At 38.9% G+C, this 22842-nt stretch overlaps 3 protein-coding genes across 6 annotated transcripts; all 3 read left to right on the plus strand.

Annotated features, from left to right (window-relative positions):
* Nucleotides 1-547: 547 nt before the first annotated feature.
* Nucleotides 548-9496, plus strand: LOC149026371 (monooxygenase 2-like). 4 transcript variants are annotated; one of them, XM_089146656.1, is made up of 6 exons: nucleotides 548-720; nucleotides 3678-3824; nucleotides 3934-4002; nucleotides 4787-4964; nucleotides 5117-5345; nucleotides 5770-6592. In XM_089146656.1, the coding sequence occupies exons 1-6, from the start codon at nucleotides 641-643 to the stop codon at nucleotides 6324-6326; spliced, it is 1260 nt and encodes a 419-aa protein (XP_089002782.1). In that variant the 5' UTR covers nucleotides 548-640; the 3' UTR covers nucleotides 6327-6592. The 4 variants fall into 4 exon arrangements, with proteins under 4 accessions (XP_089002782.1, XP_089002783.1, XP_089002784.1 ...); XM_089146657.1 differs by having other exon boundaries at nucleotides 4799-4964; nucleotides 5770-6591; XM_089146658.1 differs by lacking the exons at nucleotides 548-720; nucleotides 3678-3824; nucleotides 3934-4002; nucleotides 4787-4964; nucleotides 5770-6592 and adding exons at nucleotides 7726-7872; nucleotides 7985-8053; nucleotides 8119-8284; nucleotides 8380-8608; nucleotides 8725-9496 and having other exon boundaries at nucleotides 5267-5345.
* Nucleotides 9497-9767: 271 nt separating this feature from the next.
* Nucleotides 9768-17829, plus strand: LOC149026372 (RNA-binding protein Y14-like). The gene is given in 5 exon segments (XM_089146659.1): nucleotides 9768-10266; nucleotides 10269-10385; nucleotides 10563-10699; nucleotides 15801-15946; nucleotides 17271-17829. Coding segments are annotated over 5 exon segments (588 nt in total). The 5' UTR covers nucleotides 9768-10124; the 3' UTR covers nucleotides 17317-17829.
* A 597-nt stretch (nucleotides 17830-18426) lies between these two features.
* LOC149026373 (protein ACCELERATED CELL DEATH 6-like) lies at nucleotides 18427-21159 on the plus strand. Its single transcript, XM_089143305.1, has 4 exons — nucleotides 18427-19164; nucleotides 19358-19387; nucleotides 19628-20205; nucleotides 20314-21159. Exons 1-4 carry the CDS (start codon nucleotides 18531-18533, stop codon nucleotides 21055-21057), a joined length of 1986 nt encoding a protein of 661 aa, XP_088999431.1. The 5' UTR covers nucleotides 18427-18530; the 3' UTR covers nucleotides 21058-21159.
* Nucleotides 21160-22842: the final 1683 nt, after the last annotated feature.

Consider the following 22842-nt stretch of genomic DNA (forward strand, 5'->3'; position numbering starts at 1 on the left):
TTCTGTTTTTGGTAGGAAATAGCATCCAGTTCTTAATCATTCTCTATAGACATGCTGCTGTCTTGAGATTTTGAAGCTTAGGATGTCTTTTGAGTCTGTATTTTTTACTTTTATTAGTAGGTCCAACAATACTTATGCAGATTTCATTGCTCGTGGGATTAGAAATTTTAATATCTTTAGAATTTAGTGGAATTGTCCCTGCATTTCATATTAAAAAACTCTTTTATTGTCTTCAGGAATTTTCAGCTAGAGAGCTTTATACAAGCTTACTTTTAGAGGAAAAGATAAAATAAAAAATCATTCACTGTAGTCTACCAGGCAGAAGTTTAATCAAATACTACTATAAAGTTAACTATAATGGATGCTGTCAAATTAAAAGGAAATACGGCATTGGCAGAGTTAAGAAGAGAGTTACCAATAACGTCCAGATGCATATGCGCCAGCGTCCATATAGGACGACAACCCAGAAACGTAAGCTACTCCATCAGCAGCAATTATTGATTTCCATCCTCAGGCTACTCCTTATATATCTTCCTCTTCTTCATTCTTCACATCTACTCTACCCTCTCTCTCTCTCTCTCTCTCTCTCTCTTCTCAAAGTCGTTCTGCAGCCATACACAGTGCAAGTAGCAGTAGAGAAATGGGAACAGAGATGGTTGAGGACTTTGTAATAGTTGGTGCTGGAATAGCAGGGCTCACTACAGCGCTGGGACTTCATAGGTATGCCACTTTCAGAAACTCTAAATTAACAATTTATTGTGTTCCTCCTATATTATGAGTCTTATTTGACAAGGAAGATGGACTTCTGGACTTCATACTAGTGGAATTCTTTTAACTTAACCTCAGTTTTTTACCCTTTTCTGGGGTTTTTTTCTTCACATCATTGGAGTTATTAACTGTTATGCTGCCCATTTCAAGCATCAAGTGAACTATTTCTCAGGCAGGAGAAGGTGCAGCAGTAGCTATAATCTTAAAAACCTCACCACTGGAGTATTTATTGGTGAATCCCATACCAAAGCCTTGTAGGCTTAGCCAATAAAATGGATAGTTTCTTTAAAACCTAGGCATGGCCATTTCTCCCTCGTGGTTGCAGAAGCAGGTAATCACTAGGGATAAGTTTCTTCCGTGATACTCCATGGGAATGATTCTGCTGATTTTCTGTTCTATGGGAATGTTATTGGAGTAGAATTGGGTTTCCTGAATTCCCATTGATTTCAGGGTACAAAATTCTGGTTGATTTTATGCCGCCTCAAAATTAGCAGGTCCAAATATATATATTTATCTTTATTTCCAGGAAGCAGAATCATACTGATTCAGCCATCTTTCTTGGAATTGCCAGAATCATCAGAACTTGGCTGGGCCCTAGCGTTAATTGATATTTTTTTTTTACAGAAAAGCAGTACAATCAATAGTATGTAGTACAATTTCCCTCCGGAAACAGTATGTCCCAAACCATAGTCCCCCCCCCCCCCCCATTGCTTGCTAGGCAAGATCAGAGAACAACTTAAATAGCTCCTTATTAAGAGATCACTCAATTTTTATCCCTGACAATTTGGGTGCCAATCACAAGAGGTTAGGTACTAAGACCAGCGCCATGTTCTCCGATGATAAGGCATAAAGTCCGCAAATTGTTCCCAGTTCGTCTAGATGGAGTCAATTTGAAGACCATACATTTGGGCCATGTTTAACCCTTGAATAAGTCCTTTCAAGATGGATGTTGATGGGTCAGAACCAACTTGGGAGCCGCTCCATTAGTATACCATTTGCCCGTTGTGTATGATTCCCCAGCAGCATCCTACTTTCTGTTTTATATCCATGTCCAAATCCTGCACAGAATAGAAGAGTAACATTTGGCAAATGCAACATCTAAGAGCGAAACAGGGATAGCTGTATCATAGTTAGTATCCCTCTCTGTGGTTCATCGTACTGTCCAAGTGGTTTAAGGTGTAGATCTTTACACCAAAGCTTGATAAAATTCAAAATCCATATAAGGTTTGATTGAACATTTCTGAAGATGACATCATTGTGTAGCTCACAAATGCTATAACATGTTATTATTAAGATTGAAAATTTCCATCTTAATGTTGGTTTGTCAAGCTGGGAGCTATAAAAGAGATTAAGACAAAAGTCAAAAATATTAGAATGTGGAAGATTTTCAGCTCTTATTCCTAATGGTCCTGCCGCCCAAATCCTTCTTGTCCAGTTGCAAGTGAAAAAAGGATATCAACTTGATTCGAAGCTTCCACCACAAAGCACACAATCAGCGGAATTTGTAGCCATTCAAATAATAGCTCCTTAACTGGTACTGCTGCATTCAGAAGTCACCAGAAAAAAGTTTTAAATTTTGGATGATGGTGAAGTTTCCAGAAGAACAACCACCGACATTTATAAGAGTGAGTGAGTGGGTGGGGGGGGGGGCGGGTAATAGTAGAGGACAGTAACTCCTTTTAAGCTAATTTAGTAGTAAGCCTAGTTCAAGAGTGAGGGAGTAAAGTCCAAGAATTGGGTTCAGAGTTTAAATCTATAGTATTGATAGCAGAGGAGATCTTAGGGCTAAAAATGAGCGAGATTTCATATGCAAACCGTCTTCTATTCTCCACCACCTCATCTAGGGTAACCCCTCTAGGTTAAAAATGCTGGTTGAAATCTCCTACTGAGTGATCATTTCTAGTTCTCACACCCAAGGGTCAAACCAAAAATAGGTGTCTTTTCCATTCCCCACTTTCCTAAGAACCAGCCTAGCAATTTTAGGTAGCACTTTGCGCAAACTATTCCAAATTAGGGATCCAGCCCTGTTACTCACCTAAGGATAAAAAAGGGAGGTATTATTAAAGTACTTAGCTTTAAAACATTCCAAATAGAGTTTTGCGCAGTAAAAAGCCTTTATCCCTGTTTAAGGAGTAATGCTTTGTTCATTAGCTTTTTCTGAATTTCGCACGGAGAGAGACTCTGAGAGACGGAAAAATATATGGATGGGTTTAAAATTTGATGACCGTTGGATTACCTAATGCCACATGGCACAATCTTAGGAGGGAATTACAGGGAATTGTAGGGAAAGGAATTACAGAGCATGTGAATCCAAGGCAAACACAACCGGTAAATGAGAAAATGAAGTTGAGAGACAAAAGATTAAGTGGATTTGATAGTTACTGCCAAAAATGGCTACCGTCCTAGATACACATATACGCATGCCCCATCAAACAGATCCTCCCCTGATTTCCAACCAAGCAACGCCTCTTGGAAGAATGAGAAGCTAGGAGAAGTTAAAGCACAAGCAAGTGGGATAGCATTGGGAAACACGAGCTATTAAGGCAGAAAGTGGAGAATACAGACATGGAGGGAGAGTTTCATCTTGAACGAAATCACTATCCTTGCGTAAATCGAAATTTGAAGCCGGAATCCACAAGAATTGGGAATCTGATTCAACTAGAATTGAGATTAGATCCGATTCTTAGTGATTTCCTTCCCCCCTTCTATTATCAGACTAAGATATCCATTTACATCAGAATTGCCTTTCCCCCCGCCCCTTTCTTTTGGTAATCCATGTATTAGTGTGTCCTGTGGATAAAAATGTAGTTAGCAGCTCATTTGCTTGGTTGCAACCTATGTTTACTGACCATGGTTCTGGTTTTATGCCACTTTGATATATAATAATAATGATTCCATTAATTTTGCAGGATGGGATTTCGAAGCTTGGTATTAGAATCATCAGACAGCTTGAGGGCCACTGGGTTTGCCATTTTGTCATGGACAAATGCATGGAAGGCATTGGATGCTGTTGGCATTGGTGATTTCCTCCGAGACCAACATGTTCAGCTTGAAGGGTTAGTTCTTCCATAAGAAGATCCTATGTTATGTGAATTTATCAAAGCTAGACATTTCCAAGCCTGAACGAGTCATGACCAACATCTCACATTACATAAGTGCTTGCAGGAATGTGGTTGCATCATCCATTTCTGGTCTTCCTATTTCACGTAGGATATTTAATGCGGACAGGAAACAGTAAGTAACTTCAATTATATGTGAAATTTTAGTCTTATTCTTCAACAAAATGTTTAGGTCTGATGCTTCTTGTTGGTTTAACCTCTGATATTGAGCAAAAACTGGGAATCTAACATGAAGAATGGGGACCCTTTAGGTGGCAATGGATTCTGGTCTATGAGAAAATAGCTGAAATGGGCCAAAACATGCCTTATTCATAGTTTCCATGCAAGGCGTAGATGAGCTGAATTAGCCAAACAATTCAATTTTGGACTGAATTGAAAGCTGATTATGTACAAACTCCAGGGTTAGGAGAGACTACGGCCAATCGTAGCCAATAATTACATATTATTACAGCCTTAATTTTTTTTTGCTTTGATCCAGGTTACTATATCAGGTTTTTGAACCTCTGAGACGTTCTTTGTGAGTTGAATCCTTCTCACCTCCCAGCTCCAAAGATATATTATTTGTACACCACGTGTTAATACTTATGCCTAATTCCAATTTGTTCTGAATAGAAAAGGGATAGCCATGCAGGACGCTCCCCTGCAGGGTTTGTTGTGGGTCGTAAAATATTCATCTTTACCACTGTTTTACAGAGATGCTATTTCTTGACTTGAATCCTTGATCTCTAGGCTGCAATGGAGCAACATTACAGTTTTGCGGAGCTCCAATTGGCTTCCAAAATCATTTCCTTTTTCTGCTTTGCTCCTAGATCATCCTCGTAGTTACAATTCTTCTATTGCATCGTTGGAGTTGTGTATGGTTTATGAATGTGGTTTGTGCATGATGTATAATTGTGGAGTTGCAAATGCAGAGAAACCAATGAAGTTCGTTCTGTGAAACGGAAAGCTTTGCTTGAAGCCCTTGCAAAGGATCTACCACCAGGCACTATTAGGTTCACTTCCAAGGTTGTTTTTATTGAAGAAGAAGACAACTTGAAACTACTGCATTTGGATGATGGGTCCATCGTCAAGGCCAAGGTAAACAAACATCGTTCACCATTTAGGCAATCTTGTGCCAAAGCAGTTTATGATTATCTAGATAAAAACCACACTCTTTGGAAATGATTTCACTTCTTCAGTTCACAAGACTCACAACAATGAGATCTCTTAACATTGTTTTCCAATTTCAGGTATTAGTTGGGTGTGACGGAGTGAATTCAACTGTTGCAAAATGGTTGGGTCTTGAAAAGCCAGTCAACTCTGGGAGATGGGCTATTAGGGGATGTGCTGAGTACTTGGGTGGACATGGCCTTGAGCCCAACTTCATGCAGTTTTTTGGGAACGGTTCACGCTCTGGTCTGATGCCTTGTGATGAGAGGACCGCTTACTGGTTTTTCACGTGGACTCCGTCTGCCAACCGTAAGTATTTCATGATTTTTACTCTTGTCTATGTATTTAACTATTTGGGATTCTCTGATGACTCCCTCACAGGTATATTTGGATTTTGTAACCTTCTTTTCATTGATGTGTTTTTTTTAATCCCCAAAGTTTCTTTAAGTTCACAGGACTGAGTCATTCAAGAACATATCTGTTACTAACCCAAGGACTCATTGAATATGATAGCCATATTTAACTTATCAATCATACTACTAAGATTTTAGTGAAGTAAATTGATTAAAATTCTTGCATTCTTTTCAATAACTACCTAATATGTAGTATTGATCTTTCTTCTTAAAATAATTTATCAATTCGTCATTTTATATCCAACCAAACAGAGCCATATAGTGGTACGTCAGGTGATGCTTTCACAATTAACTGTGTTCTTTGCGATGGTTGGATGCAGAGAAAGACATACTCGATAACCCAGCCATGATGAAAGAGTTTGTGTTGAGTAATCTTGGGAAAGTACCTGAGGCATTAGTGAATGCTATAGAAAGCACTCCCTTGGGATGCTTCATTGCCTCACCATTGAAGTTCAGGAAACCATGGAATGTGTTATGGGGAGAGATCTCTAAGGAAAATGTCTGTGTAGCTGGTGATGCTCTCCACCCAATGACACCTGATATTGGTCAGGGAGGTTGTGCAGCATTAGAAGATGGTGTTGTGCTGGCCAAGTGCCTCACCGAAGCTCTGTCAAAGAAATCAAGAGGAGAATCTAACTTCAGAGTTGAAGATGGCAAAGATGAATTCAGTAGGATAAAAATGGGTCTGGAGAAATATGCAAAGGAGAGGAGGTGGAGAAGCTTTGAGCTTATTAGTACAGCTTATATAGTGGGTTTGATACAACAAAGTGATGGAAAAATCATGAGCTTCTTAAGAGAGAATTTGTTATCATCATTCATAGCTGGATTGCAGTTGAAGAGGGCTTCTTATGATTGTGGAAAATTATATGTATCTTAAGTTATACATAGTTTGAGAGGAAATTTGGCATTTAGATATGTATTAAGTTAGATTTTGCTGAGGTCCTGTATATGTGTCTGTTTTCACTTCATGATGTACATGTGATCCTATCTATATATTTCGAAACCTGATTCTTCAAATTTTCTCACTTGGATGATGCCTTCTAAATCAATAATCTTCTAAATGAACAATCTAATCTGATAAGCTATTGGAAAGCAGAGCCTTCTAAATGATTAATCTTTTCTCCTAAGAAATTTGAGAACACGATGTTGGATAGATCCATAGTAATCCGGATAGCAACTTCTATCGTCTGCATAGTCATTAGTGACGTAAATTCATGCATCAGCTGCAGCTATCAGTGATCTCATAGGAGGGTAATTATTTTATTATCCAGGCTCTGCTTTCGAGCCCATCCTTTTATCGTTGCTTTATCTTCCTTTTCATTTCAGTCCGTACTTTTATCTCCTCTAGCTTTTTTCTATGTTTGATAGTAGAGAAATGAGAAGAGAGATGGTTGAAGACGTTGTGATAGTTGGTGCTGGAATAGCAGGGCTTACTACTTCCCTAGGACTTCACAGGTATGAGCCTGTATCGTAATGATGTATTAGGTACAACTGAAATAGAGCCCAGATCTTCCGTGAAATCAAACATTAATTTTCTTACTGTTTCTTTAATGGGATGCTTACGAGGGATCTATTAGAATTCTTGATTAGCTTTCAATTACGCCACACTTGACCAACAAAACCCTTATGGTGTTGAAACTCAATTAGACGAAGGAAGTTGGTTTCAGTTAAGGAACCCTATGGTGTCTAGATACGTGAACAAAATTCTGAAGACCAGGAAAAAGGATTACAAAAAACTAATTCAAATTCAGCATTTTTCTCCCCCTTTTCAATTGGTCTTCTTGTTCTTCTTATTCGATTTTGTGTTTGTACTCCTTTCCTCTGGTTCGGGTAGGAAATGAATTGATGGAAGTTGGTTCCTGCAATGGACAGTAATATAAAATCATGAGCACGGGAAAGCAAACCTTGCTGTTGATACCTTCCTGGGTTTAGCTTCGAGGATCTTAAATGTAGAATTGCCATGTAACTGGTCGATTCTCTTTCAATTGAAGACTGCAGGCTGATTGTTATTCTACCATAATTAACCCAAAATCAGGCCGCAGTCCAAGAAAAACTCGACACCTTGAAATCACAATCAAGAATCTGGTCCAGTTGATTCCATTCCGATTATCAGAATCATTAGGAGGTAGTATTGTATTTCTAATAGAAAAAAAATCTATGACAATTTAATATGCAGTTCTCAGCACATTTTCTATGTTTGCTTTCCATGTTTCTGGTTTTGTTCCACTTGATGCATAATAATATCAATAATAAAGATGATGCCATTACTTGTGTAGGATGGGATTGCAAAGCTTGGTATTGGAATCATCAGATAGCTTAAGGGCCTCCGGATATGCACTTGTGTTATGGCCTAATGCATGGAAGGCCTTGGATGCAATCGGCATTGGTGATTTCCTCAGAGAACAACACGTTCAGCTTGATGGGTAATTCTTCCATGGAAGGATCCTCTGTTAAGCAAATTTTTTTTAGGATTGCACATAGTCATGCCAGAATGAGGCTTAGCAAACAATTCACATTAGATATATTTGTTTGCAGGTTTGTGGCTACGTCAACCAATTCTGGCCAAGCAATATCCCATATGTCATTTAAGGCTGACGGGAAACGGTAAGTAGCTTGTAGTTTATATAAATTTGGGAAAAGGTTCTCTGAGCTGTCTCTCCTGGATGCAGTGAAAGCCGAGAAGTTCGTTCTGTGAAAAGGAAAGCTTTGCTAGAAGCCCTCGCGAAGGATCTACCACCAGGCACCATTAGGTTCACTTCCAAGGTTGTTTCTATTGAAGAAGCAGGAAACTTAATACTGCTGCATTTGGCTGATGGGTCCATCCTCAGGACCAAGGTGATCAGAACCCATAAGAATCACTGAAGAAGTGATACAAAAAATCTCTCTTGCATTCTTCTTCAGTTCACAGCACTCACAACTTCAAATTCCAGGTATTAATTGGGTGCGATGGAGTGAATTCAGTTGTTGCTAAATGGCTGGGTCTTCAAAAGCCTGTCTTCTCTGGGAGATGGTCAATTAGAGGCTGTGGAGAGCATGTAGGTGTACATGGATTTGAGCACAAATTCTTGCAGTTCTATGGAAATGGCTTTCGCTCTGGAGTAGTGCCTTGTGATGAGAAAACTGCATATTGGTTTTTCACTTGGATTCCTTCTGCTGAGCGTAAGTACTTCACTATATCATTTTACAGTTCTTTGCATTTAAATATGCCCTGAATGACACCTATACTCGTTATGTGAGAATCATCTTTCTCAATTCTTTGCAATGGTTGGATGCAGACAAAGACATAAAAGAAAACCCTGCCATGATGAAACAGTTTGTGTTGAGTAATCTCGGAAAAGTACCTGAGACCATGGAGAGAGCCATAGAAAGTACTCCCTTGAGTCGTTTTGTGGCAGCACCACTAAAGCTAAGGAAGCCATGGAATGTGTTGTGGGAAGACATCTCCAAGGGAAATGTCTGTGTGGCTGGTGATGCCCTCCACCCAATGACACCAGACATCGGTCAAGGTGGGTGTTCAGCATTAGAAGATGGTGTTGTTCTAGCAAGGTGTCTTGCTGAATCCATGTCAAAGGAGTTGAGAAGAGAATCTAACTTCAGAGTTAAAGATAAAGAAGATGAATTCAGTAGGATCAAAAAGGGTTTGGAGAAATTTGCAAAGGAGAGGAGATGGAGAAGCTTTGAACTTGTTAGTACAGCTTATCTGGTGGGTTTGATACAACAAAGTAAAGGAAAAGTCATGTGTTTCTTAAGAGAGAATTTGCTGTCATCCTTCTTAGCTGGGTTGCTGCTGAAGAGGGCTTCTTATGATTGTGGGGAACTCAATTTCTCTTAAGTTGTCCCTAATCTTAGAAGTGATTTTATCCTTGATTAAAAAAACATTATTATAAATGATTTAAATGCTATCCTTAATTTGACAATTCTATCACCTTCCCCTTTTCATTAGTACAAAAATATACTTCAGCTTAATGTAAAATACTTTTTTGGGTTGAAATAGGAGGATCTGGAGTTTATCATGGTAACCAATCAACACCACACTTTGAATTGCAATGTAATTTTATTTTGTATTCTATTAAAAGGTTGCTCAGTTGATAATGATTTGTAGCTAGCTCATGATGAAGAGGTCAAGGTTTGATGTTCTTTGTGGTATAAGGTTTGATGGTATTGGTTCTAGCTGATGATCAAGATCGGCATGGATAGCTATAAGATCGGTGTGAATAGCTATAAATCATCTCAAGTACCCAATGTTGCTCCAGCTCTAAATTTTATTATTATTATTATTATTATTATTGTTTCGTGTTTTTTAATATTGTAAATAAAATGTTGTTTGCAAGCGTGAACACACTCCACTAAAAACAGTATGAATCTTTACTACTCAACCAACTCTAAATTGGCATCCAATTGATCCAACCCTAAATTTTGAAATGATACCAATATAGACAGTGACAGAGAAGATTTCGCTGACGACGTAGGATACTAATCTAACGGTACCTGTGAGTAGGGATACAGCCAACATCTCTGAGGCGGTAAAATTAGAAGCTAAAAAAATTAGAGAGACAGAGCGGAGGCTGGTTTTCATCGAAGAAGCTCATTTCCAGCTTTCCTAAATCCGCCTAACCTCTCCTAACGGGGAAGACGGTCGAAGAAAACCTAAGCACACAGAGCGTTTAGGGAGAGGATGGCAAACGCTGATGTAGAGGCCGTGGATTTCGAGCCAGAAGATGATGATCTCATGGACGAAGATGGTCCCGTCGAAGTCGAAGCTTCCCCTCGAGCTCCTCCCCCTAAGCTCAAGTCGGCCATCACTGGTGGCTCCTCTTCTTTGTCCGAACCAAAGGCGGAGGTTTTCGAGAAGAAGCTGAAGCAGAACGCAACAATCGCTTTGCTTCTAAGGATTTCGATTCTCTTGACACCTCCGGCGGTCCTGGCCCCCAACGATGTCAGTTTCCTTGTTTCTTGACTCCTTCTTTTAATTGTTTTCAGTTTCCCTCCGGATGTTGCTTCTGTCTGTTCAATTTCGGATTTCATTCTTATCCTGTTGCTGTTAGGGTTTCTGATTTCTGTATTGTTGTGAAGATTTACTTATTTGTTTATTTTTTCATGTTGATATGGGCAGCTATCGAGGGTTGGATTATTCTGGTGACCGGTGTTCACGAAGAAGCGCAGGAAGACGATCTTCAAAATTCTTTTGGTGAATTTGGGGAGATTAAGAACTTACAGCTGAATCTTGATCGTCGAACTGGATTTGTCAAGGTGAGTGGAACAGTTTTATTTGATTACCCTCTTCCTATTCTATCTGTCGTTAACTTTAAAGGATGGTAAGAATTTGGTTTCTTAAGGTCTTGAAGCTTGAAACTAGTTCCCAGTACTAGGTGGGTTAACCTGTACATTGATAATTTATCTCGAGTATTAATAACATTTCTGTGGTCTCGAATGATATCGTGGTACATTGTACTCTTATCTTTAATTGTGCTTCTTCTGTCATCTCTATATTTAAAAGCATTAGCTAGCAATGTGGGTGCTTTTCTTCTTTTTTTTTTGTGTGTGTGGGGGCGTATTAGTTTTTAAAGCTTATTAAGAATGAAATACTATTCAACCTGAATTTATTCTCACTAAAATATACATAATAAGTATTTGATAGAAATATCACATGAACCACACATGAACCCAAAAGTTAACCATAATATAGGTATAAGTTGGTCATGAGTTGTTGGAGAAAAGTTTATTGTATGTTGTAGAAGTTGTCACTAGCTTTAGATTTCTCGAGTGTTAGACCTAATTATCAAGTGTATATTCTGGATCTAATATGAACTGCCTGGTTGAAATTGAATTTTGAACATACTGATGTAGCCTCAATTGGAAGAGGGCCAATGCCAAGATCTTTACTTAGAACCAACTTAAATTGGGTGGAAAGTTATAAACTGTTCAAACATTAATTAGGTGTGTAGGGCTAAAAAAGGGGTGGGGGATCTCAAAGGGGGTGCTGGGGGCTTAATTAATGATGGCATTAGGGGGTGTGTAGGGGATAATAAAAATTCATGGTGTTTGAAGTTTGAAACATATTGGACAGGTAAAAGATGGCTTATTGAACACACGTGTTTGAGGGTAATTTTAGCAACCAAGGAAGGGGATGGAATCCTAAGTTTAGGATCTTGAGATCTAATGGGTGGATGGAGGTTAAACTTGTCTCAAGAAAGGTAAGGTTCCAATCTTGGAGGAATTTTGATGGTTAGGTTGGACAGAATTTGAGGATGGAAATTAGGGTCTCAAACCAAAATCCTTAACCTATTAGGTCTCTTTGGCTGACTTGATACCTAAAAGTTCTTAACCAATTAGGTCTCTTCAACTGACTTGATACTTAAAAACTTTTGTAAATATAATCTAGAGGGGGGGGGGGTTACTTCTAGTGGTTTAGTCTAATTTTCACAATTGCAAAGTCAAGTTAATTAGACAATTGAGACACTATCAAGCAACCACGATACACAGAATTTGAGGATGGAAATTAGGGTCTCAAACCAAAATCCTTAACCTATTAGGTCTCTTTGGCTGACTTGATACCTAAAAGTTCTTAACCAATTAGGTCTCTTCAACTGACTTGATACTTAAAAACTTTTGTAAATATAATCTAGAGGGGGGGGTTACTTCTAGTGGTTTAGTCTAATTTTCACAATTGCAAAGTAAAGTTAATTAGACAATTGAGACACTATCAAGCAACCACGATACACAGATGTTACAGTGGTTCAGCTTATCTAGGTCTATGTTCACTCCCTCTTGGCCTCAGGAGAGATTCCGTTAGCATTTCTCTTTCAATACAGTGGGTAGAGAACAAACCCTTTACAACATTTGTTCATCAGATATGGGCACCTTTACAATCTTTGTTACCGGGGAAAGAGTACCCTTTACAATTATAATCCAACCTAGAAGGTTATAACTAGTTTACAAATAAAAGAAAAATACAAGGTAGAAGTTACCTGTGAAGGTGTTTGACACGTTACTCCTAGATTGAGTTGTGATGCAATGTGGAATGAAAGACATGGATGGGATGCTGCACCACTTTGGGATCAATTTGACTTCCTGACTAGCTTTCCATCAACACAGACACAATCAATCTTGGTGGAATTCCTTGGAAGGATTCTTTAAGGTGTGCACAAGGGTGAGAGGTTGAATGTATTGTGAGTGAGAATTTTGATCACCTAAAGATGGCACAATGTTGGCAAAAGGTAGAGGTTTTAACTCTCGAGATGAGGGCTTATATATAGAAGTATTCAGAATGGCAAGTGTTCCAATGGATCAATAACAGTCATATTTTCCATCAAGCGACTTGCTGTTTCAAAATGTGACTCTTGGAAAAATACCCGTTGGGGCTCAAGCGGCATGCCTTTTGGGAAACAGCCTATCTTCTTACAAACGGCGCGTTGTTTGGAGAAACGACCCCGTTTTGTTTGGTCTCTGGAACTGAACATTTTTTCAGAGACATGAAAGTACAAGCAAAACAGCATGCCCTTTGGGGAAACGGCATGTCATTTAGTTCAGCAAGCATTTTCTTGTGTTGAAATAGCTTGCTGTTTGTTTCAGCAAGCATGTAATTTGTGTATTTTTGGGATTTTGGGATTTTGGTCTTTCTAGCCACCCCTGAGTCCATTTTGAGCCTTTCTAACATGTATTAGGTCTATCTAGAGCTAGTCTAGACATGATGCATTATGTGTGCAATGGTACAACTGTACAAGTGTATTAGTGTGTTCCAAGTGCCGTTGATCATCTTGAGGTTGATTGGTTCTTTGTCTTGATCTTCAAGCTACAAGTCTACACACTCCAATTCAGTTGTTGAGCCTTGGGTTTGGCCTTTGATTCATGTCTTAATCACTTTGCCTTGGTTTGCTAGGATTGATCAATTTGCATCAGCCCTAATAAAGCATTTCTTGAACAACACATTAGTACCTTGTGTTTTTTATCATTAAGAGTGAAGGCTGAGGTGGCAGGGGCACTCCCCAACAGATTCAAACCAAAGTCCTAATCCAACCCCACTAGACACTAGAAAGAAAATTATTTGAAAATGTATATCTCTAGACAAAGGAAGGAATATCCTGGAACAGCTTAAGTTGACCCCTTGGTTCGAACCAGCAAATCCAGTTCAATTTAAGCACAAAAAATAAACTAAGTATGAGAACTAGAACTAGAATTCTAATATGCAACATAATAGACTTTCAGGTCATTGTAGCTGCTACATCCTGTGGTCCACATTCAATATCTAAATTTAGACATTTTTCCATACATTTGATACTGCTATTGTCTTCAAAAGGCTAAAATAGGCCATATACCAAGTTTCAGCCCCATTTCCCATCAACCCACCCCCCACCCCCAAAAAAAAAAAAAAAAAAAAAAGGAACCTGGGTAGCAGTTGGCATTGATTCAGTTCTTGAACCATACTTGTAAATGGCATTAGCAGTCTTATGATGTTAATGTAGACTGAAACAAAAACTTATTCTGTAACTAGGAAAGAAAGCAATCTTTATTATGAAGAACAGATCTGCCGATTCATGTGGCTTTGGCCATCATGAGTGGGGTTTTTTTTGGGGGGGGGGGGGTGGTATCCTGGGGAGAGTGACGATGCATGCATTATGCGGCCTTACCCTGCTTTCATAGAGGGGGTTGGAAAGGCTGTTTCCAAACTCTGATGACAATTTTGTCACAATGGAGCAACCTTACCATTGTACAAAAGCCAACCTTCTATGAACAGGAGGTACTGTTTAAGAACTTTACCTAATAAAATAAAAATAAAAAGTTAATAATATTTAATAACTTAGCGTTCCTACTTGAAAGTAAGATTGAGAACAGGCGTCTGCCAAGCCTAATTCTATATGGCTGCTTTTTACCCAGGTTTTTGGACCGTTAAAGTGACATTACAGAGAGAATTCATGGAAGTAAATGTCCAACGCATGCACTAATCCAATTGAATGGTTATTTCTACTAAATAAGCCTTCTAGGTGACTTGTTTGCATCAGAGGGGCTTCGTGCCAGCAATTGGCAGTTTGACTTGGGACCAGCTATGATTTCCCCTCCCTCTCTCTTTGGGGGGAGGGGTTGGTTGGTTCTTTGTCTCTTGTTTGCTTCTCTTTATATTCTTTTTGTCTTCTCCTTTGCTGGTGGAGCACTAGAGAGGGTTGTGTTGTCCGTAGGAATTATAGGAGTGAGGGCTGCTGTGCTTACTGCAATTTTTGCAATTGAATCAAGGGGTTGAATTATGTGGGAGTTGCAGGGATATGGTTATATTTCAGTGGTCCAAAGTCCTTTTTCCCCCTTTGGGTGAACACCAGAAAATGGGGTGGCATTGAATTTAGGAGGGGGTTGGGAGATGGAGTGCTGTGATGTAGCTACCCAAGTCAATCAGAGGTGTGCTAAAGAGGGGAAGATTGACAGAAAAAGGAAGAGAGATGGATGGGGTGTGATGATGGATCCTTCGGCTCTGGTACAAAGTTGGTCAGTGGCAGGTGGAGGATATGATGGATATCAAAATCACAAGGAGGAGATTCACAAACTGGACAAACATTGTACACTGTGCAATCTAATCCACTTTTCTGTTTCTCTAGTATGTTATCTATTTATGGATTACAATGTTTAATATTTATGCACAGTTCTATATCGAATACGAGATTGAAACTGACTTGTGATCAAAACTATATTCCTGTTGAACTCGACAATTAAAAGCCTTAATTCTGTTACTCAGAGAGGCTGTTGAATAGGGTTAACTGGAGATTATCCATAGAATGACTTAAAGGGTTATAAGTGAATAATAAACTATAATAAATTATCTATGTTCAAACAGAGGAGCTTGTTGAATTGTTAGTTGAGACACCTAGTCCTCAAATTAATCATCAAATTCTGAATGGAGGTTGGGAAGAAATAACAAATTGCTGTGAGGTTTCTTGAAAAGATGGTCAACTGTTGTTGACTATGATTGCCTTTGTGGATTGCACAATTCTTTGGAGCTTTGAAAATCTCCCCGATGATACACATACAATCATTTAAAGAGATGATTTTTGTGTGAGCCATCTCAGTAATGACAAGGATCAAGTGCTTGAAAACTTTGAATGTGAAGCCTATGGCATGCTATTAGGATGTGGGTTCCTCGGACCCCAGTGGCACTTATTATTTTCTTACTTGCTTGATCGGAGAATGATGGTTAATGGGTGAAGACATGATTTTGTTCTCAGGCATCTTTTCAATGCATTCCATGTTGTCAAATTCTGAAATGGATGCACAAATTGATGAATTTAGGTTTTATTTAAAGGAATGTTGATCTTCTTGTAGGCATCTAATCCTGGATTATATCATTGAAATTTTTTGTGTCATTCAGGGCTATGCTTTGATTGAATACGAGAATTTTGAAGAAGCACAGACTGCAATATCTGAAATGAATGGTGCTGAGTTCCTTACCCAGACCATCACTGTTGATTGGGCTTTCAGCAACGGGCCTTCCAAAAGGAGAAACATGAGGAGAAGGTTTGTTAGTTTTTGTGAATTATTTGATTATATAATGTATATCCTAGAGCTTTTTTCCTCAGAAGATTATTGTTGAATAAAATAGGTTGGACAAGAAAGGGGTGGGAAAAGTGTAGTATCTTCAATGAAATTCCAAAAGTTGAGTTTGTTTGATTCACTAGAGTGGGAGAATAAGCAGACAAGCTCCTTAGTTTAAGGAGTTTCTCTGTCGATGTAGCACCCATTCTTTCCCTCCATGCCTAAAAAATAGTCCCACTATTATAGGCGGGATTTTCTGGAAAACAAAGTAAACTGCAGGGCCCATATATTTCTACTTTCTCTAAGGTTTTCTTCATTTATATTTTTACCCCTCACCCCACTTCACATGGATCCCATACTTTAATTATCTTATCCTTTTTCTCCTGCAAACTAATGGTCTCTAGCTGACCAACCTTTTCTTCACTTTGGCATCTAGCCTTTCTTCTTGTAAATGGTGATCAGTCCAATTTTCAGTGAGTTTATACTCCTTTATGGATTTTGTCTATTAATTGTTAATTCCTTGGAAGAAATATTCAGATACATCTTTGTTTACTCTTGAGAGGATTTTATGTTACTCTTGATGTTTTTATTCATCTCGTATTTTGTTACTATTCGAGCTGTGTGGCAAGATGATATGGTGATTCTGGCAGTTGGATAAATGGGTTTAGGATTGGATTAGCCAGGCTTCAAGTTTGAAATATCCTTCTAGCTGGGCAAGCACCCCTGAATTTTTCAGTCATCGGTGTCTCCTAGCATCTCAAATAATCCCTAGATTTTCAAAGTTTTAGTTTTCCACTTGGTGATGTGTTCACAAGTGAATTTTTCAGTCATTGGTGTCTAGGTCTATCATTTCACAGAACTTGGGCCTTATCTGATTTTCCATTTAGGTCATTGATAGGAAACCACCCCTCTGCCTGTTTCTTGTCTGTTGTATTTTTATTTTCCCTACTTAAAACATCGTTTAGATTGTGGGGGGAAAAATAGAGAGACTTGTATTTAATAATGGTTCTAGCTTTTCAATCTATTTTGGTGCTTTGAACTTCAACATTGGAGTCCTACCCCCAGAAAAGGACTTCAACCTTGGAGTACTGCAGCAAAAGCATATGTTTCTACAAACAGTGTGTACCGTCTTTTGCCAAATACTGGTGGTAATTGAAGAAATCAAATCTTTTGTTGGTGATGTAGATTTCCATTTTAATTGTCAGATTTATCTTTTTTATAAACCATGCCTCTTTCTATCCTTATTTTAGCTTGTACAGGTACAGACAGCTTATGAAAAACTCTCGTTTATTATTTGCTTTTGCAGGTCACCACGGGGGCACCGTTCAAGGAGTCCCAGGAGGAGATACTGATGTTAGCTGTTCGGAACTCGGAAGTGTTGTTTTCATTTGGGATATTAAGTTGAGACTAGACTCGTCGCTGAAATATTGGTTGATGCATGCGTGGGGAGCTTCTCTTTCCATTTTCCCTCTTGATGTCTTTGTGGGTCCGACTCTGTTTTTCCCTTGCCCACAGTGTCTTATCTTTTTCTTTTCTTCCCTGGATTGTGGCATTCGTACAATCTGGTATTAACACTGATGAAGCAGCTTCTTGGTATATGTAAAAAACTATGATCATTATCATGTGAGTTTAGTTTGGACAATGCTTTGCTAACGCACTCGAACATCCATTTTTCCTCTCCCTCTTCTTTTCGGGTAGTGCCTGGAAAATGTTGAACTCTTCAAATTTCTTAATTGTGCTCCCCCTGGAACTCATACGATTGCGAACAAACTAGATTCTGCCATCAGGTTCTTATTTTTTTTTGTTGAAAGAAGCAGATGAAAAATTACACAATGTGACTACAGATACAGTTTTGTGGGGAGATTGTTTTTGTTCTTAAATCTGTGCCATCAGGTTCTTATTAAAAATTGAAATCTGTGACAATTCAAAGTGTAAGATGCCCCTGTGCCCAGGCAACCTGGTGTGTAATTATTATCTCGTTGCCTACACGAAAATGGACGATTTGGGGGTAATATTTCTGTGTTAAAGTACGTAGTGCACGTAAAACGTTTTTGTTCTTTCTATGTTGATTTATGAAAATGGACGATTTTTAGAGGGGTCAGTCCAGCGTCCAGTCTCACCATACCCGTCGTTCTTCCCGGTTGTTAGGTGTGTGGTTTCTAGACAGATAGTCCAGAATGGAGGATGAGTAAGGGTCAGTTCTTGTCTATTTCTGCTGTTCAGATCAGATTATTAATCAAGAGCCACATCCGGCTTTTCCCTTTTACCAAATAGAAAGTTCTAGGCTTGGAAAGTGAAATCCCTTCCTGGTGCAGCTGGTGCCCCGGGATTGGCCTCTTTGGGTACACTTATCAGTGTCTGGTGGAGCTATGACTGGACTGTAGGTTTTCACACCACACAGCTATCGATTATTATATTAGAAAAAGTTGTATTGGTTCTTCTCTAGGTCCCATGATCTCCAACAGCGTTTGAGAAGTATCAAGGCAATAACATTGTCGCACCTTCAGCGTAAATATATGTTTCTTGACTCGGATTATGCTACCCTTACAAAGTTAAGGGAGGAAACATGAATCCAGAGTTGTATAATGCAGTAGTTGGAGGTCTTATTAGACCCTTAGAAGAGAGATTCAACTCATCAGAGCTACTGCAAGTAACGCGTCAAGAGAACACAATCCTTCATGTTGCGGTACAAGTCGCATCAGCACGATATGGAGCATATGAAACTAAAGAAAAGATGGAACCCATGATTGGGAAGATATGTGATTTATGCCCATCACTTATTGGACGAGCAAACTTGGATGGCGATACTCCACTACACATTGCTGCAAGGGGAGGCAGAAATGACATAATGCAACTACTCATCAGTAAGTTTGATGATATTGAGAATGGTGGATCTTCTTCGATACTACTGGAAATGATTAATTCGAAGAAAGGTACCGCTTTGCATGAAGCTCTGAAAAACCATCACCTATTCGATGGGAAATATCAGGAGGAGTACCTGGAGCTGGTGAAAACTTTGATACAAAAGGATCCACAGTTGTCCAATTTCATCAATGGTGCCGGTGAAAGCCCAGTTTTCATAGCTGCCAGAGAAGGATTGCTCGATTTCTTGAATGTAGTCTTGAATTCTTGTTGCTCAGAATATGGTGGCCCAGACAATATGACAGCTTTGCACACAGCAGTTCTTTTAAGGGAAGAAGGTATAGTGCATATCTATTTATCAATTTTTGACGTCTTCTGTGTCAAGTATAGAAGGCTTTCTTCTTTCTATGTAGAGTTAAAATGCAGGAAAATTAACAAATAATTTGTGTCCAGATCTTAGTATATATATTCTAATGTATATATCAAGAAAATTGATCGATCACAACTAATTTTACTTTCGCTTGGATTTAGGAGAAAAGAAAGGAGGAAAAGGAAAAACAGGTATGTCCTCATTTTCATGTCTCAACTCTAAAGGTAGTAAGGAGCAAGATGGCTTTTTAACTAGGGTGATGTCAAGCTCAAACCAAAATCCTTTCATGGTTGAGCAGGGAAGTGGGGCTAAACTAAAAACTGATCAGTTGAGCTTTACAATCTGAACTTGAGGTTGCCCATTTTCGCTTGAGAGGATGAGTACTCGTGAAATTTTCTAGGATGCTAACAAATTGTTATTTTCATTTGCAGTTTTAGATATCATAGAAACCTTAATGAAAAGAAAACCAGAGCTCATCAAAGAAGAAGATAAATTTGGGCGGACTCCACTTCATTATGCCGCAAACTTGCATTGTGATGATAAGATCAAGGATTCCCATGAGAGATTGAAAAAGTTGTTGGATCCAAAACTTGCCAATGAACATATATCAATCGTGTATCACCCAGACAAAAATGGGATGACAGCGCTTCACTACGCAGCTCTTAGAGGCAATATTAACTCTATTGATGTATTGATTCAATGTTTTCCAGATTCCTTCGAGCAGGTTGATAAGAGAGGTTGGACCACGCTTCATTTTGCTGTTAAAGCTGGCTGTGATTCTACTATCAAGTTTATTACAAAGAAAACCGGAGGCATTTCAATGTTTATGGTGAACAAGAGTGACAAGAATGGAGATACACCTTTACATCTTGCTGCCAAGATTTCAAACTTCGATGCATTGAGATTTCTAATGGAAATCTCTCAAGTGGACAAAAGAGCCCTAAACAAAGACAACTTGACCGCTTTGGACATTGTTAAAGCGAAAGGAATCCAGGATATCTTCGAAAAGGTAACCTACACTATGCAAATAAATGTATGAATCTACATGTTAGTGTTGTGTTTCTCCTCATTATTCAAGATTGAGAATCTCCTAACTATGATGAACAAAATGTGGCAGAAATCTCTTACGAACAACTTGAAGCTTAAAACAGGTGTAGTCTATAGTCAAGCACCAATGGTTGCAGAGAATGAAACCCAACAAGGTGGAGAGTTTGAGAACGGCGAGCAGAAGACCCAAGACCCTGATAACGACGGGCAAGTGCCAAAAAAGAAAGCTGAAGAAGTAGACCAAGCACTTGAAATCCAATTGTTGGTGGCAACACTCATAGCCACCGTCTCCTTTGCAGCTACTTTTACAATGCCTGGAGGTTACAATAGCGATGGCCCAGACCAAGGCATGGCGACTTTAAGTGCGAAGGCAGGTTTCATAGTATTTGCAATATCAAACACATTGGCAATGACATTATCAACTTCTGCTATTTTTATCCACTTCAATGCTACCACCACAAACATCATCGATTTTTCCACAGATAGAGCTGCTAAATTCATTATCCTTGCTAATACTGGGATGTTAATAGCTTTTGTGACAAGCACCTACCTGGTATTAGCCAACAACCGCCCACTTGCCATCTCGACAGCTATTCTTGGCTGTTTGTTTTTCCTTGTTGTAGGGGGGAGAGTATTTAGTAGTTTTTGTGAGTATTTTATTCGTCCTATACTTTTTAATAAGCTTTGTGGTTATTTGCTTTGTCGTTGTCTTCCATTCCTCTGTTTTTGCAAATGCAACGACAAGAAACCCCAGGGAGAGAAGCCTGTGGAGGAGAAAAAGCCTTTGCAAAGTTCTGTGGAAGATACTAAGTAAAGTTTAGGAACCACACACACTTCTATTATATATGTACATCTCCTAACTATTGCCTGTAAGAGTTAGTTATTTAATGTATGAATATTTTATGTATTAGTTTATGAAGCCCCCTTTATGAGTTCTCATATATAGCCTCAATGCTCATGCATAAGATTTCTATAAATTCTGGTATCAATGAAGAATTTGCTGGAGTCTCTTGGAAAATTTAGCAATAGTCCCACATCAGCACTTTAGGTTTACATGTTTGCTTTACTGTCTTCCATTCCTCTATTGTTTTAAGGTGATAATAGAAATCATAAGAACAGAACAAGCCAATTGATGAGATGAAGCCTTTTACAAAGTAGGGGTGTAAATGGATAACTGAAATCCACTCCTAAATGCACATTTCCATCTGTTTAACGTGATGGGTTTTGGAAAGAGAGGGGGGGGGGGGATGGACTCTTCTCTTGGGAGGGAATCTCCCAGTGAGTGCCAAATGAACCAAAAAATCTAGCCATGTCATATGCTCATCTAAGGACTAGAAAATACCCATTTTACCCTGTCAAACCCATCTCCTTGATGCATCATGCCTGGTTTAAAAACCTAGATCAGCGATAAGTTTTGAGATTGAAAGGATCGTTGTTTTAGTTCGCATTTATGTCTAGGGAAACAACTATTGCCTAAATCTTGAACCTCTCTGCTATCTATGTTTTTGTTTTCGGTGAAAAGCTATATACCCACCATTAGTTTTGATTCCTAAATTTGATTTACTTCCAAGGGCTCTTACAACTATGCTTCTCCTCATCAACCGCATCCAAATCCACTAATATCCTATTTTTCTTACTACTACTTGTAGTAGGAGCAATCGAGCAACTGTTGTCTTCTTTTGTGACTAAAATGCTGATGAGCTTTCTAAGTCCAACATTCTCCAACATTTTCACCACGGCTCCCATGGATGGTCTTAGCATCGGTAATCTCATTGTGCATTGCCTCTCAATCTTCAACACCTTCACATCTTCGTTAAACTCTTCAGATATACTTGGGTAAATCATCCTCATCACACTCTCTTTGCTTCCAAACCTTCTATTCAAGTTTGAAACTTGAACGGAGTTCTATTCAAGTTTTAGGGAGATGGGTTCAAGAGGGTAAAAATGCGTATTTTGTTGTAGTTTATAGATGAGCATATGACACATGGTTGAATCTTATAGTTCAGTGAGCACTCCTTGTCCTTAGAGAGGAGCCGAACTTGGGGGGGGGGGGAAGGTGTGAAGAGATGTAGATTTGAATTCAAGATTTTTTTTAAGACTCATAGCTTTTACATTAATGACTAGCATTACTATACTAGGAGCTCATCTACAAAGAAAAAAACTATTTATGGGCCCAAACCAAAAACTTATTCGATAATAAAAACAAAAAAAAATGGATTTTAGACCAAAACTGAAATCGGTTTGAAATCCTAAGTTTCCATATTGATTTGGATTTAAACGATTTCCTTAAACCACGTTCTTCCAGGTCTTGGTATGCTTTTCCTCTACCGTTCGTGTGCTTCTCGCTGTGTTTTCACACTTCGATCTTTTGTCTGAGAAGAAAACGCTAGTCCCCATCAATGGTGGAAGGGAAAGAGAAGATAAGTGAAAAATAGTGGATGAGGCCTACCAGTGATCTCCCTGATGACATGGTCATGAAATATTATCAAGGCTTCCAGTCAAGAGTCTTGCAAGATTCAGGTTGGTGTGCAAACCTTGGTGTTCTCTTGTAACTGATCTTGCATTTGTCTAGATGCACCTAAATCGATTCCTTGCAAGC

The sequence above is a fragment of the Hakea prostrata genome, chromosome 2, assembly GCF_041222555.1.
Source record: "Hakea prostrata isolate BN-2017 chromosome 2, UWA_Hpros_2, whole genome shotgun sequence".
In the NCBI taxonomy this organism is placed as follows: Eukaryota; Viridiplantae; Streptophyta; class Magnoliopsida; order Proteales; family Proteaceae; genus Hakea; species Hakea prostrata.